This window comes from Hyla sarda, chromosome 9, assembly GCF_029499605.1.
Source record: "Hyla sarda isolate aHylSar1 chromosome 9, aHylSar1.hap1, whole genome shotgun sequence".
NCBI lineage: Eukaryota > Metazoa > Chordata > Amphibia > Anura > Hylidae > Hyla > Hyla sarda.
Genome location: NC_079197.1, coordinates 130,387,681 through 130,403,075, shown reverse-complemented (window position 1 = coordinate 130,403,075; position 15,395 = coordinate 130,387,681). Strand labels below are relative to the sequence as shown.

General features: G+C 41.0%; 1 protein-coding gene across 1 annotated transcript in view; it reads left to right on the top strand.

Annotated features, from left to right (window-relative positions):
- WDR44 (WD repeat domain 44) overlaps nt 1–15,395 on the top strand; it is a 131,539-nt gene that overhangs the window by 113,417 nt on the left and 2,727 nt on the right. Inside the window, exons 12-19 of the mRNA XM_056539361.1 lie at nt 946–1,007; nt 1,924–2,040; nt 4,289–4,411; nt 7,454–7,645; nt 10,765–10,866; nt 10,969–11,084; nt 13,760–13,887; nt 14,242–14,376. Coding sequence (XP_056395336.1) covers nt 946–1,007; nt 1,924–2,040; nt 4,289–4,411; nt 7,454–7,645; nt 10,765–10,866; nt 10,969–11,084; nt 13,760–13,887; nt 14,242–14,376 — 975 coding nt within the window. The remainder of the gene's footprint in view (nt 1–945; nt 1,008–1,923; nt 2,041–4,288; nt 4,412–7,453; nt 7,646–10,764; nt 10,867–10,968; nt 11,085–13,759; nt 13,888–14,241; nt 14,377–15,395) is intronic.

The following is a 15,395-nucleotide window of genomic DNA, read 5'->3' as shown; positions in this document are numbered from 1 at the left end:
GTGGCTATGCCCGCAGCCGCCACGCCTATCCCCTGTATGTCAGTGCTGGGGACGCTGTGTGATTGGTCCACAGGTCCCAGCACTGAGAGCCCTTATTACTGTACTGTAGAAGAATAAACGGCGCCCGTTCATCTATGCACTCCGGTGATGCGGGCAGCCAGCACTTACAGCAAGGACTAGCTCTCTTTCTGCTAGTACTTGCTCCCTATAGCCCAATGCGTGGCGTAATGCTGTAGCGGAAAGACCAGGCGCCCGGTCTCATGTACTGCTGTGATGCAATGCGGGCGGCCAGATCATTCCGCTACAGCATTACCCTGTGCATTGGGCTATAGGGAGCAAGTACTAGCAGAAAGAGGGCTAGTCCTTGCTGTAAGTGCTGACTGCCCGCATCACCGGAGTGCATAGATGAACGGGCGCCGGTTATTCTTCTACAGTACAGTACAGTAATAAGGGCTCTCAGTGCTGGGACCTGTGGACCAATCACACAGCGTCCCCAGCACGGACATATAGGGGATAGGCGTGGCAGCTGCGGGCATAGCCACGCCTATCCGACTGTTGCTGGCTATTGTTAAAAGCATTTTTTAGCATCATTAAAGCTGCTAGAAAGCGGCAAAAGTATGATTTAACTGTCATCTCTAACAACTCATGGCAGTTGCGCTTTAAATCTGTGTACGCGTTTTTGCACTTCTATTAAAGACATTACAGTGTAATATTGTGACCCTGCATGAATAAGACTCTGCTTTTGTAAATGCTATGAATTTCTGTGCTGCAATGATGTTAATTCAGACAGAAAAACATATTGTCCATAGTCTATCTGTATATGTGTCCTGGCTTCTGCCTGTACCTTGCCTTTAGAGCTCTCCTCATGGAGTGCATCGAAAAACATATAGCTGGTTAAATGAAATAATTGCAGCGATTGTATTTGTGTCACTTTTTCTTTTATAGGGAGAGTTTCTCCATCGCCATCTCAGGAAAGTCTTAATTCTTCCAAATCTGACACAGATGCGGTAAGGGTAGTATCTGCAGAGCTTAAACTCACATTAACAATAATATTATTAGCTGTTTCGTGTTGATGTGGATAGCCCTTATTTATTGTAAAATATTTACACGTTTATCTTTCAATTTAAGACGAGCAGCTGTGGATGTCTCACTGACCTCTTCAGAGGATTCAAAACATGTTGTAGTGTTCGAGAATAGAAGTTCTCACTTATTTTTGTAGTTGAGTCTTCTCAGCATCGATTACCTTTTTCAGAGCAGTTAATGTTAAGGGATCACTTATACCCTACTACGTCTAGGACACTAGCAGTATGGGGATGCCTGCAAATTGCAATACAAATCTGAGTATGTATTGCAGTTCTTTGGCTAACTGTGTCATCCATCCATCCATCCATCCTCCTTTTTAAGGACCATCCAGTAAAAAGTAGCATGTTCTTGGTGCTTGTAAACTGGTATACATGTGTAATTGGGTTTTTATGAGGACAATAAATATGTACTCAGCACTAAAATGAAACCTCTATACATAAACTATCAGTATTATAGTTTATTTGAAAGCGTATTCCAAGATTATAACTTATTACTTATCCACAAGTAGGCAGTAAGTATCTCCTAGATGTTGGTCTGCCTGCTGGGTCCTCCATCAATTAAGAACATGGGGGTACCTTGTTTCCAATTAAATGAATCCGCAGCTCATATGCTCGACCATCACACCATTTATTCACTCGAACTGCCTAAAGAGAGCCAAATAGAGCCCTCTATTCTTTGATGCTGCATTTATTTGGGGAATCTGTTTTTGTAATCAGTTCCAGTGGTCAGATCCCCCCCACCAGTTAGATACTTATAATCTGGAATTAACCCTTTTTAAGTTTTAAATTACTATATACCTATTACTGCTTCACTTAGTTATTGTGTGCATTTATTTTTTAGGCTTACAGCGGAGCAGATGATGTGGATCCAGATGATAAAAATGCACCGTTTCGTCAGGTGCCATTTTGTAAATATAAAGGACACACAGCAGATCTTCTTGATTTGTCCTGGTCTAAAGTAAGTAAACGAAGATTAGAAGGATAAAGCCACTCATGACTTTTTCACTTTTTGCAATTTCTAAAAATCGCAGCACAACTGTGATCAAACTGCTTTGTGTAGTCCTGCCCGAAGTGGAAACTATCTTTTTAAGAATGGTATTAGTACAGTCAAACCAGACATTATATTGAAGACAAAATTGGCTTATTACTCCACTTTCAGAAGCCATAAAATCATGGCCATCTCATTTTCAATTAGTCACATAGGTTACCTGTGCATACAGTTAGTTAGTTAGTTTTTTTTGTTGTTTTTAAGCAAGAACAGGTCAAGCTTATAATTTCAATGTGGTTCATGTATATTTGCTGCATTGCTTGACAAAAGCATCACAAGATCACAACACTTTGTGAAAACTTGTTTGCTGTGTGGTATCTGGCTGCACAACATAAAAATTCTACAGATTTGTCCCTTCTCCCAAGCTGAGTGGCTCAAGATGATGACCAGCTTTGGGAAAAATCAAAAATAATTTCACAATACCATGCCATACGTCATCACCCAGTGGTTGTGATGGGCAATGCATCTTTTCTAGGGTTTTTTGAGCATGCTGTGCTGACTTTTTGTATTGTGAGAGATTGGCGCACGAACATAATTTTTGGAAAAGAGATGAACACATCTAAATAGGTACAGGTACCCTAATTGGTGGAGAAGCCCTTGAATTTATACAATGTTATGGTTTTTTTTTTATTTGCCATATTGCCATTAAAATAACGGTGTCCTAATAGACCCCTGTTTCTGGACTGTTGCAAACTTCTTGAGGTGAGCAGTGCATCTAGATGTTTTGCTGCAAACCTGGAAACGCAACCGTATAGTGTTTTGAGGATATTTTTCTGCACTTGCTTGGCATGATGCAGGGGCAGTTTTATGGGTAAAGGCCTTGGTATTTAAAACCTTTTTGTAATTCAAAAAGTAATGCATATGACAAGTAAAAAAATTTACTGTCTGGTAACTGGTGTAAATATAAACTGAGAAATTCACTGATCAAGCCTCTTAAAGGGGTACTCGAGCCCTAAGAAATCTTATCCCCTGTCCAAAGGATAGGGGATAAGATGTCTGATTGATGAGGACCCGCACAATCTCTCATGCAGCACCCGCCTGTGTGAGCTGCACGTCCACGCTGAAGGCTCAGAGTCTGAAGCCTCACGACTACGGGGCTGGAGTATCATGATGTCATGCTCTGCCCCCTCAATGCAAGTCTAAGGGAGGGGGTGTGGCGGCCCTGTAGTCGTGAGGCTTCAGTCTCAGAGCCTCCAGCACTGGCGTGCAGCTCACACAGGTGGGTGCTGCATGAGAGATTGCGGGGGTCCTCAGCGGCAGGACCCCCGCGATCAGATGTCTTAGGGCCGGAGTACCCCTTTAAGTGTACTTTATTAAAAGCATATTGCGAACACTAGGTCTACCTCACGTGCCCTCCTTTTCTGCTATAGCCACCCACTGACTGCACTTTACAACAAAGGAAAGGATGTGCTATATTTTACCCTACAAGCAGAATTCCTCTCCATACTGAACATAAAGTATTGACCAGGATAGTATTTAATCAATATGCCATAAGCTGCATTTTTCTCTTCTGGATTTAATGGCGATTCTTTGTCCATAAAAGTAGTTCTGCTCGGTAATTATAGGAACGAGCACAAATCACAAGGATACAATTACATCTGTGGTCTGGCTGGACCTCCGCAGGTAATGATCCCCTTATAACAGATAATCAGAATGTAGACTAGACATTGGCCCTCATTCACTAAGCTAAAACCCACTAGTATTTGTCGTGTTTTTCCAAGTTATTTTGGTGCATAGTGTCTGAGACTGTCTGCGACATGTCTCAGGCACTGTGCGACATTGTGTGCCAGGAAAATCCAACTAACCCGACATTGCACTGTGAAATGCCGAAAAGGGGGCAAAGTCTGTTGCAAAGGGGCGTGGCTGGGCCAAGAAGGGGCGTGGTTTCACAACCCGACCTATTTGCTATGAAATTCTCAGAAAATCCTGTGAATAAATGGCTAGAAATTTCCACCTAGAAAAAGCTGTTCAGAAAATGTTCCCAACTTGTAAATCTGTTATCCTTATAGTAAATAGAGAGGAATTCTACAAGTCTGAAACAACATTTCACACGAGTAAAAACCCGAAACTCTTAGTAAATGAGGCCCATTGTCTGTGAGGTAAACAAGAACACGTGTTGTTTTGGCTCCTGAAAATAATTACAATATTCTTCCCACAGAATTACTTTTTACTGTCCTCTTCGATGGATAAGACAGTCCGTCTATGGCACATATCCAGACGGGAGTGTTTGTGTTGTTTCCAGCATATAGATTTTGTTACAGCAATAGCTTTCCATCCAAGGGTAAGTCTTTAGACTTTTGTCTATGTTTAAAAAAAAAAACTGTGTCCTGACCATGTGATAGACACGTGCAATCTATATATAAAACTCACTGTGTGTATGTATGTGTGTGTTCCACCATCCCTTCTAAACGGCTATGAAACTTGGTACATGTTAGTTATGTCAACAACAATCATAGGATAGGTAATTTAACCCTTACTCACCCCCATTTGCGAGAGTCGGGGTTTTTATTTAAAGTCCCATACAAGTCTATGGGAAATATAGGTTACTGCATAACTTCCAAACAGCTGGAAATATTTCGATAATACTCGGTCACATGTTGCTTATATGTCCACTAAGTCCCAGGCAAGCATATAGGTCTTCAGGTGCCTTTCTCCACAAGCTCAGCTCTGCATCCCCTTGTGAATGTGTCAGTCTGGCTAGCAAGCCCCTCCCCCACCCCTCCCCATTCCATGCCCCATCTTGGAAAGACACACCCCTTTTCTTCAGCTTACAATATCTTTACCACAACGCAGCTCCACCTGGTGATGGGATATGGGGAGCGGGATATGAAGAGAGGATTTGGGGTTGGGATATGGGGTCAGGATTTAATGATTGGATATGAGGACAAAAGCTTCCTCCTCTGTTGCTTTTTCTCCCCCACAAGGATAAGGTAGATAAAACTGGGCAGAGAAGATACTAAACTAGTACATGGAGTGCAAGATAAAACTTAACAGGAAAGGTTAAAGGACCTTAACATGTATAGAAGAAAGAAGAGACAGAGGGGATATGATAGAGACTTTTAAATACATAAAGGGAATCAACACGGTAAAGGAGGAGAGAATATTTAAAAGAAGAAAAACTACCACGAGAGGACATCGTTTTATAGGTTCAAAGGATTAAAAGTAATATCAGGAAGTATTATTTTACTGCAAATACAGTGAAGGAGTTTAAACATGCATGGGATAAGCATAAGTCTATCCTTCATATAAGATAGAGAGTAAGCGTATGCCATTTTAACATGGGGAAAGAGGCTAGCAAAGGACTCGAAAAGAGTTTGTTTGCTTTGGCACTTCAATAAACGGACGTTCTTTATATACATCATGGAATGGACTGTGAGTACTTCATACGGATTGCGCCGAAGACCCGTGGATTTTTTCCTGTCTCTCCTTGATATCATATATAAGATAAAGATGGGCATAAGGCTATCCTTCATATAAGATAGGGCCAGGGACTATTGATGGGATTCAGATTATTGGGCAAAGTGGATGGGCCAAATAATTCTTATCTGCCGACACATTCTATGTTTCTATGCATGGCCTGACGAAGCGCTACGGTCCGTCACCTCTCCTCCCTACCTGCATGCATGTTCACCTGCTCCCCCGCCTGTGTATGCCGCTGGACTTTTAATTCAATAAAGAAGATGCACCTTTGGATGACTACCTGGCGAGTGCTGTGTGTACATTCTTCTATCGAGTTGTTGATTATTCATGCTTCTATTTCTGTGACGCCATTGCACCTCAGTTATTCATCACGGCTAAGACATAACTTTTCCGCTTCATGTGAATTGTACCTCATCTGTACCCGCTGATATCCCTGGGTTGGTGCCAGTAATATACTCTACATTGATATACTCCTTATTTATGCATTTATTCAACTTTCAGAGAATGATAATCTGTTTAGACCAGAAAGAACATTTTGCTTGGAGAACCCCTTTAAACTCATTGAACCACCACCCCCTGTGGTGCATCATTAAGGTGGTACTTTAGATAGAATAATATATTATTTATCCTCTATTATTTAAATAAGAATTTATATGGAGCTGCGGTCATCTGCATTGCCTCTCCCTAGCTTTGTGCATACCGTTTCTGCTTTCCATTGTTTTCAGCAGGAATCTGCAACATGGCTTACACCGTGAACCATGGCTCATCGCAGGGTATGAAAGGAAATGACATGTCCTTAGTGTGGAAGTGGGATTGGGACAAAGCCTTGGGTCAGTTTGCAAACACACTGCAAATCTCCAGCAGAAATCCAAAGACTGTGCCATGGATTTTTTGCTGTGTATTTTCACAATAGATTGTTCTGATGATATAACCCATCATTGAAATATAGCTTTATTAAATGTGGAGTAGTCGCAGAAACTGTGTAGTGCTGCACTTGTAGAGTTTGTATGTAAAAACTCCACCTCATAGCGATTGGTTCTATCTGGAGTACCTCTTTAATTTGGGTAATCGGCCCATGTATAGGATAGGAACAGCTTTAGAGGTGAGAGAGCTATCAGTGTAATGTATCAACATATTTCAGTGCTAAATTTACTTTTGGGGTCAGAGGTGAGTAGGTTCTTCAGAATGTAACATTTGGCTTTTCATACATTTTATCTAACTTAAAATAGTCCTGTGTCATGATAAATTATTAGCAAAGTAAATCCTTCCCCGATGCTTAAAATCTGCTTTGTATGAGTTTGTTTTTGCTCAGTGCTTTTATCCTGGAATTGGTATAATGCCAAGCTCTTTATTGCACCCAATATTCCTGTAATTGCTGTAAAATATAGTTCGGCTATTGTTCTTCAGTGTGTAACATACGTTAAGCCGCTGTCTGCTCTCAGCCGGAGTTTGTTCAATTTATTAGCGACTATAAAAGGTTTGCTAATTGTTCAGGGATATGATTATGTTTTATACTGGGGGTGAACGGGCTTAAATGTGCAACATGAAAAGAGTTTTGTACTGTATGTAATATGTAAAGGGAAGTTCACTGCTTGCAAAACACCAAGCACTTCTAATAAATGAACACCCACCAGGTCACACTAATCTGCTTTTATAGAAGGGGGGCGTACAAGCTGATGCTTCTACATAATGTCTCCTTGTACATATATTCCACTTGAAGGAGGTACAAGCTCTTAATACAATAATGTGTGTGTTAAATACATGAAAGACTGGTATGTTTTACAGTTGTGTCCGCACAGCTGGGGGAATTTGAGCAAATTCTCAGTACGGCTTTATTTTGGAGCATCGATAGGAAAAAAGACCCTTTTTAGTAATCGCTAATATTTCCCATGTGTTCCTAAAGGATGACAGATACTTCTTGAGTGGATCCTTGGATGGGAAACTACGGCTATGGAACATTCCGGACAAAAAAGTTGCATTATGGAATGAGATTGATGGACAGACAAAGCTCATTACAGCTGCCAATTTCTGTCAGAATGGCAAACACGCTGTGATCGGCACATATGATGGGAGGTGTATATTCTATGACACAGAGGTAATGGGGTTTTATATGGCTTTTCCTGTTTAAGAGCACATTGTAACTCAATATAATTGGGATTTCTCTGTGCTTGCAACAAATTCCTTTTTTTCATACGCATGCCCCTTAACCCCTAGATTACCACAATACATATATTACTTTCCAGCTGCAACGTAAATATGCATGATTCTGTATAAAGGGTTTGGCCACCTCTGGGATTCTATACTAAACATGGCAGTATATATGTTTACCGTGTTTGCTGTTTATTACACTTATTGTAGTAATGTATGCTGATCCTGTCCCTGCAATGCCACTTTCATTCATGACAGCACATGACATGGAAAAGTCTCCATGTCATCTTCTCAACTGGGCATTCATCGCTTTGTGATCTCTTCTGGAATCATTGTTAAAGGGGTATTCCGGGCAAAAACCTTTTATCCCCTATCCCCTGATCGTGTGAGGCCTGCTGCTGAGACCCCCTGCGATCTCCCTGCAGCACCCGCATTCTATGCGGGGACTGCGTCTCTAGTTTTGGAAACATCCGGGTTTCAGGGACTGGGGACGTGGTGATACGTCACGTCACCAGTCCCGGAAACCTAGAGGTTTCTAAAACTGGAGATTCAGCACCCGCATAGAATGCGGGGGGTCTCAGCAGCGGGCCTCACACGATCAGACCTCTTATCCCTTATCCTTTGGATAGGGGAAAAAATATTTTTGCCCGGAATACCTCTTTAACACTGCCTCACTTATTTCAGAGAAAGAGAACTTTATACACAATGGCCCAGATTTATCAAAGAATGTCTACGGTGGAGCTATTTTCCCACATTTATTTGGGTGGTGGGTATGACTAGCGTCTATCTTATTTATCAAGTAGCTGCAGCAGGATGATGAATTTTGCCCAGCTCTGCTGTGGTGGGAAAAGCTCTATCACATACACTTTTTCTAGACACTTGTGAGGGAGGGAACTAGACACTTTCCCGGGTCCTGAATTTGGAAGGTTTGGTGTTTTTACTTAATTTCACAGAGCTCCTGGGACATTTTTACTTGCATTTTAGAAGCTACTATCAAATTTGATTGCGGTGTCTAATGGGTTAAAGCCGAGCATCACCGTGATCGGTGATGTCTGGTATTAGAGATGGGTCCTGGTGGCAGATAACCGCCAGGACCACCGAGCTATGACCCACGCTCATCTCCTGAGCACCTGTCGCTTTCGTCCACAAGAGGTTAAAGGTTGCATTGTGGAAGGTAGAAGTGATTCTCACGCCTACTGTTAGGTCGTGTAGCTTTGCGCCTAAAAAAAGTACCTTTGCGCACAAAATAGCGACCTTTGACAAAAGTCGCAAATGATAAATACGTGACCACCGCATGGTCAAAAAGAAAAAGTTCTACGGGAAGGCAAAAAGAGTGAAAACTGTCTATATCAAAAGACGCATAAAAGTCTCAAAATATGCTGCTTGCGCCTGAACTGCGCCAAAATATAGACAAAAAAAATGCTCTAAAAGCAATGATAAATCTCCCCCAATGTGTCTTTCTAGACGTCCAGGACTAGTACACACATTTAGTTGGCATCTAGAAATTTGCAACTGCACTTTCTCCTGGTCACAAACCAGCTCATGGGCAATTTCATATCAGGAACAGAGCAGCATGGACAGACTTCTCCAAGTCAGGCGCTGCAGGATCAGTATACATCACACAGGGCGTGGGGCTTACAGCAACTCTAATATGCAGCAAAAAAAAATAATTAGTACTCCTAAGGTGGGTAACCCCTCTAATGGCAAGATTGTGTTATAAAACTGCAGTGGGTTCCAAATGCAGGAAGCTTCCCTCCTTCATTCTGGCTATTGAAAAAAAAAAATCCATGACGTTAAGATGATGATATGGGCCTTCAGCGGTAACATGGGTGAGGGGAGCATACTGAGGAAGGTGGGACATGAACGGTTTCCTCCCAGCATTCCTTTATATGCCAATGACTGATCTAGCTTTAGATCACTATTATCTGTGATCTGCATACAGAAGAATGCTAAGAAGATGCAGACTCCTTTATCCCAGTTTCCTGAAACTGGCCATACTCACTGATACAAGGGGAAAGCACCAGTTACCTGAAAGATACAAGGAGGCTACTAGGATATGATTGAGGGCAACTTACTGATGGACTGTCCTTCACATGCTTATGTCTGTGAGGGGGTGACTGCTTATTACTCTGGAAGCACAGTCCTCTATAACGGTTGTCTCCAACCTGCGGACCTCCAGATGTTGCAAAACTACAACTCCCAGCATGCCCGGACAGCCGTTGGCTGTCCGGGCATGCTGGCAGTTGTAGTTTTGCAACATCTGGAAGGCCCGCAGGTTGGAGACCACTGCTCTATAATTTGCTATTCACACTATGGCACGTAGTGCACCATAGCACTGTGTCCTCTGTGCATCCTAAAGGTAACTGCTGTTTGAAGGAAGCTGGGATAGGCCATAATTGAAGACAGTTCAAACACAGAAATATAAAAATAAAAAATGAATAAAATTAAAAAGAAATCCTGTGAAATAAATCATCCTTCACTTCCCAAGCTACCTGCAACCTTGAACATATTTTGCATGGACGTCTTGGACCCCCGCTAAGAATGTGTCCGTGTCTCAGCTTATATGCTGTAAAAACAACATCAATTATTACCTTAGTCTCCCCAGCCCAATCCCTTTCAGCCTACAAAATAACCTTCCATACACTGGTGCCTTGTACCTATTTTCAGACCCCAGGGGAGCCAGGAGACATGCTAGAAAAGTAATGGTGACTGTTGTTCTCTGGTGGTGGTATTGATGGTGGTTTTGTTCTACATGAGAAAGTACCAACATAATTTTGTGTGGTTAAAATGATTCTGGTATTTTTTGTTCTATTGGCAATACTTTTTTTTTGTTTTTTTTTTGCTAAAAATTATGCAGCAATCTGGGAAAAAACACTTCCAAAAATGCCTGTCCTTTAAATAAACCTTGCTGTTCTTCCAGGCGGTTTGTACAGGTTTTTGTTATGAAATGTGTGAACATACCCTATTGCTGAATAATGCTTTAGTGTTCAGGGATGGCTGTGACATTTGTTTCCTGTATTAACTATGGGTAAATTTGACTTACCTTGTGATTGGATTGTTTCCTAGCATCTGAAATACCACACTCAAATACATGTGCGCTCCACAAGGGGGCGGAATAGGGTCGGAAGAAAAATCACTGGAATAGAGCCAATGCCTGGAGAAAATAAGGTAAGATTTCCTTTTATTCCCATGTTTATTGGTTATTTAACAATAATAAAAAAAAAAAAAAAGAATATGTCTGACAACTTTTTTTTTTCTTATCTCTTTCAGATCTTAGTAACCTCGAATGATTCGAGAATAAGGCTATATGACTTAAGAGACTTATCTTTATCCATGAAATACAAAGGCTGTGTGAACAGCAGCAGTCAAATCAAAGCCAGTTTCAGGTACAAAAAAATATTAGAAATGTGGCTTTATGGTCATTGCGGGAACTTAAGATTCAGATTTGCAGTTTGGTCCATCTAGGCTTTTTATGATGTAATCAGAGGACTTTAACTGGACAAACAAGCAGTGTAAATCAGCTTATTTGCTGACAATCTTCTTTACTTAAACATTAGATTGGTGTTTTCCAAGTAGTGTGCCTCCAGCAGCTGTACCAAAACTACAATTCCCAGTATGCCCTGACAGCCAAAGGCTGTACAGACTTGCAAGAAGTTGTGGGTTTGCAACAGCTGGAGGCACACTGGTTGGAAAACACTAGATTATGTTTTGTCTCATGAAGACAGAACCTGTCCACTTGCCCCTTGAGGGTAAATGAACGTTATAGAGGTTGAACCTCTTCCTGTGAGCCAGAACAGAGAGTTGCTCTAGTGGAGAAGAGCCGTCCATGTATTACGTAATGCTCATACCTTTTGAGCTATAGAGAAGTGGGTTGTGAATTGCTGCATTATTGTGTAGGCTTTCAATGAAGGAGACTTTAAAAAAATATTCTGTTCAGCCTTTTCTTTGTTGTATGCGTTTCCAGGCCCACCAATGGAAATATCGGCACCATATAGACATACATATCTCTTACATATCAAATTCTCCACCTTGTAAAACATTAGGGGCAACCCTTCAAATGGGAGAGGATGTTTTCGGGAAGGTGACCCTTTGATCATTAGGAGGCATAAGCATTATTTTTGCAGTTCACATGGACATAATCTGCAGGCCCCAGTGGGAAGAAGGGAAGAAAAAATAATAAAATCTTGAATAGTACCTTTTCAGACATACATCATATATACTGATGCCTGTGACGTGAATGTGCCAAAATTTTTATGCAATTGTTGATTAGATGGGGGCCCATGTATTGTGACCTCGCAAGTCCCATGCAGCGTGCAACAGTTTTGGCTACGTTCACAAGGCTGTTGTCCCCCGTTCATATTTTCTCTGTTATTGCTTCCTAAACGGACCATTCTAATAATAGATGCAAACTGAGGCAAAGGAATACCATTTAGTGGCATCCTTTTGCATCAGTTTTTCATGCGCAGCCGGGACTACTACTACTACTACTCCCATCATGGAACAGACTCTATTCTACGATGGAAGTAGTAGTCCCCTGGCTGCAGGAGTCTGCAGGCCGCTGTGGAGGCTACATTAGTGTTTGTACTACTACCCCCATCATGGAACAGTCTGTTCCATGTTGGGGGTAGTAGTACAGGGGCTGAGGGATTGATCTCACCGGGTCTCACTTCTGAGACCCGATGCGATCAGCAGTTATAAAACAGGGGAGCGGGCGGCATGCTCCACTTGTCTGCAATGTATATGCTGTGTAAACTTTCATTTTGAAATCCCCTGGCACCGAGGAGCCATTCAGTGCTCCCGGCGGTTTTTAAACTACTACTGTGACCCCCAAATTTATGCCCCCCCCCCCCCCCCCAAGTGTTCTTATTATCCCTAATCTTCTTGGAGCAAAGCAGCAGCGGGACATGTCGAATGGCAATGAATGAATGAAGCGTACATGCAGGACATGTCTGATTCATTCATTCACCGCCGCCGGTTCCGACATGTCCCTGCTGCTGCCTTGCTCCAAGAAGATGAGGAGCAGGCAGCGTGAGGGATAATAAGGACACTGGTGGGAATAAGGATATGCACACTGGGGCCAATAAATTATTATAAATATGCATGGGGCATAAATTTGAGGATCACAGTAGTTGTTTAAAAACCCCGCCGGAAGCCCTGAATGGCTCCTCGGTATTGGTCATTTAGGGCTCCCAGCGGGGGATTTCAAAATTAAAATTTACACAGTATATACATTGCAGAGGAGTGGAGCATGCCGCCCGCTCCCCTGTTTTATGACTGCTGATCGCATAGAACAAAGACTAATGCAGCCTCCCCAACTGCATGCAGACTCTCACAGCTGGGGGAACTACTGCTCCCATCATGAAAATAAGTTTGTTCCATGATGGTAGTAGTAGTAGTCCCTCAGCACTCCAGGAGTCAGCTGATGTCTCCTCTTCTGAGCATGCTCAGAAATAACAGTTCAAAAATGGATATTATAAACTGGGAGAAATGGATGACCTTAAAGGTTCATCCTTTTGCCACTTCAATGTTAAATTTATAATATCCGTTTCTTTTCCGTTATTTTTGATGGGAGAAAAATACTGCATGCAACAACTTTTCTCCCGCCAAAAAATGGAACAGGAAGCAAACGGATGATAAAGGATTGTAAAAAATAAAAAATAAAAAAATCTCATTGACGTCAAGAGTGCTCCGTGGCGGTGATCGGAGTCCAAGACACCTGAGTCATATATGCCTCCAGGTTCTCTACTCTGCTTATGGCAAATTTGCAAATAAATAAATATAATTTTTATTTAAAAAATGCCAGCAATTCAAAGCCTTGTATACACAGTTGTGTTTTTTTTTCTGTGGTTTGTGAAAAGGTTTTTTTAGTGTTTACCTATTTTTTTATGGAAAAAAAGTTACATGTAGCCTTGGTCCCTTTATTCTGTGGATTGGCCAGAGGTTGGACCACCACTGATTACTATATTATAGCTTATCCTAGTGATATGTCTTAATATTATATCCTTTTTAAGTATGGACCCCTTTATACAGAGTAAACTTTAACAGGTTTGTTTGTTTTCAGCCATGATTTTACATACATTGTCAGTGGTTCTGAGGATAAATATGTGTATATCTGGAGTACATACCATGACTTAAGCAAATTCACCTCTGTAAGAAGAGACCGCAATGATTTCTGGGAGGGTATTAAAGGTATGTTGTTATCTGAAACTTTCCCAGTCCTGTAATTCCATTAGAATTACACACATACAGTGTAACTAAGTAATTCTGTATAAACTACATAATCAGTTTTATTAAAGCTTGCAAGAATGCTTAGTTGACATGAACCATGGAGGGTGTTGCCAGGATTATTACCATGAATTACTGCAGCAAGTAAAGAAGGAGTAATATAATGCCTGGAGTGTGTGTGTTTATTTCCCATTAGACCCTGTTCACACATGCTGACTTAAAAGCCGTAAAACATTTATAATATCTGCTTCTGTGTGGGCATGATAGGAGTAGTTGCCAATTGATGCCAAACTTTTTCATGTACCTTCTTTTTTTTAGCACATAATGCAGTCGTCACATCTGCGATCTTTGCTCCACATCCTAACCTGATGGTACCACCAGATGCATCCACTGACAGACAAGACACTGACCAGAAGGGGGAACAGGGAGAGTCTGTAGATAACATACCATCAGGTATACCACCTTCTGTATATATTTATAGTGAACCACCTTCTTTCTAATTTAGTTTACACGTTCTGATTGTGTTTGTTTATTTATGTGTGTGTGTGTGTGTGTGTGTGTGTGTGTGTGTGTGTATGTGTATATATATATATATCTTAAAAAGATCCAAAAAATGAACAGCAGCAACTCCAATACGGTGAAAAAAGTGGTGATCTTTATTCACACAATGTGATGCGACCATGATGGCTGGCACCCGTGCATCCTTATTTTATGGAGTGCTGTCCACTTTGGAAATATATATATATAGTGTGTGTATAAATAAATAATATATATTTTTTTTTATTATGTTGTTCTGAGGGCAGCCATCTTACCTTGGGCTGTTTTCAGGATATACTGAGAATAGAACTTTAAAATGTAACCTTTAATATATAGTATTCCAAAAATATTAAACACAAAACAGTAGTCTAAACAGCATATAATAATTTTATGCAGGACATAAAAATACCTTATACATTAAATACCAATTTAAAAAAAAAGCATATAGAACAGAAAAAAAACCTTTTCATTGAAACACGAAACCTAAAATACATACAACTACTTTTTATAACCAGATGATAAAAGCAATAGGACTCCTATAATAAGAGTAAAAAGAATAAAAATGTAGCTCAGAGAAATGAATGCACTGGTAAGTGTATGTCTAAAAATGACACACTACATAGACACCTACAGGTAAGTATTTTATGTAAAAATAGCCCAGTGTGAACAGCTTCCAAACCATATGGGTATACTGTATTAGGAGCAAACCACCATGAGATAACTGTGTCTCGCCTGTGTGAAGTAAACTGCAAAATACTAAACAAAGAACTACATTAATCAAGATCTCAAAACAGATTATCTACTGCACAAATACATCTGCCAATAACAGTATAGCACAAATAACAGTCCTATGACCAGCACAGATGTACAGAGCAGTAAAGGATATAACACCATTCCCTACTCGTGTTGGCCTTTGGCCGTCCACTTTTTTCCAT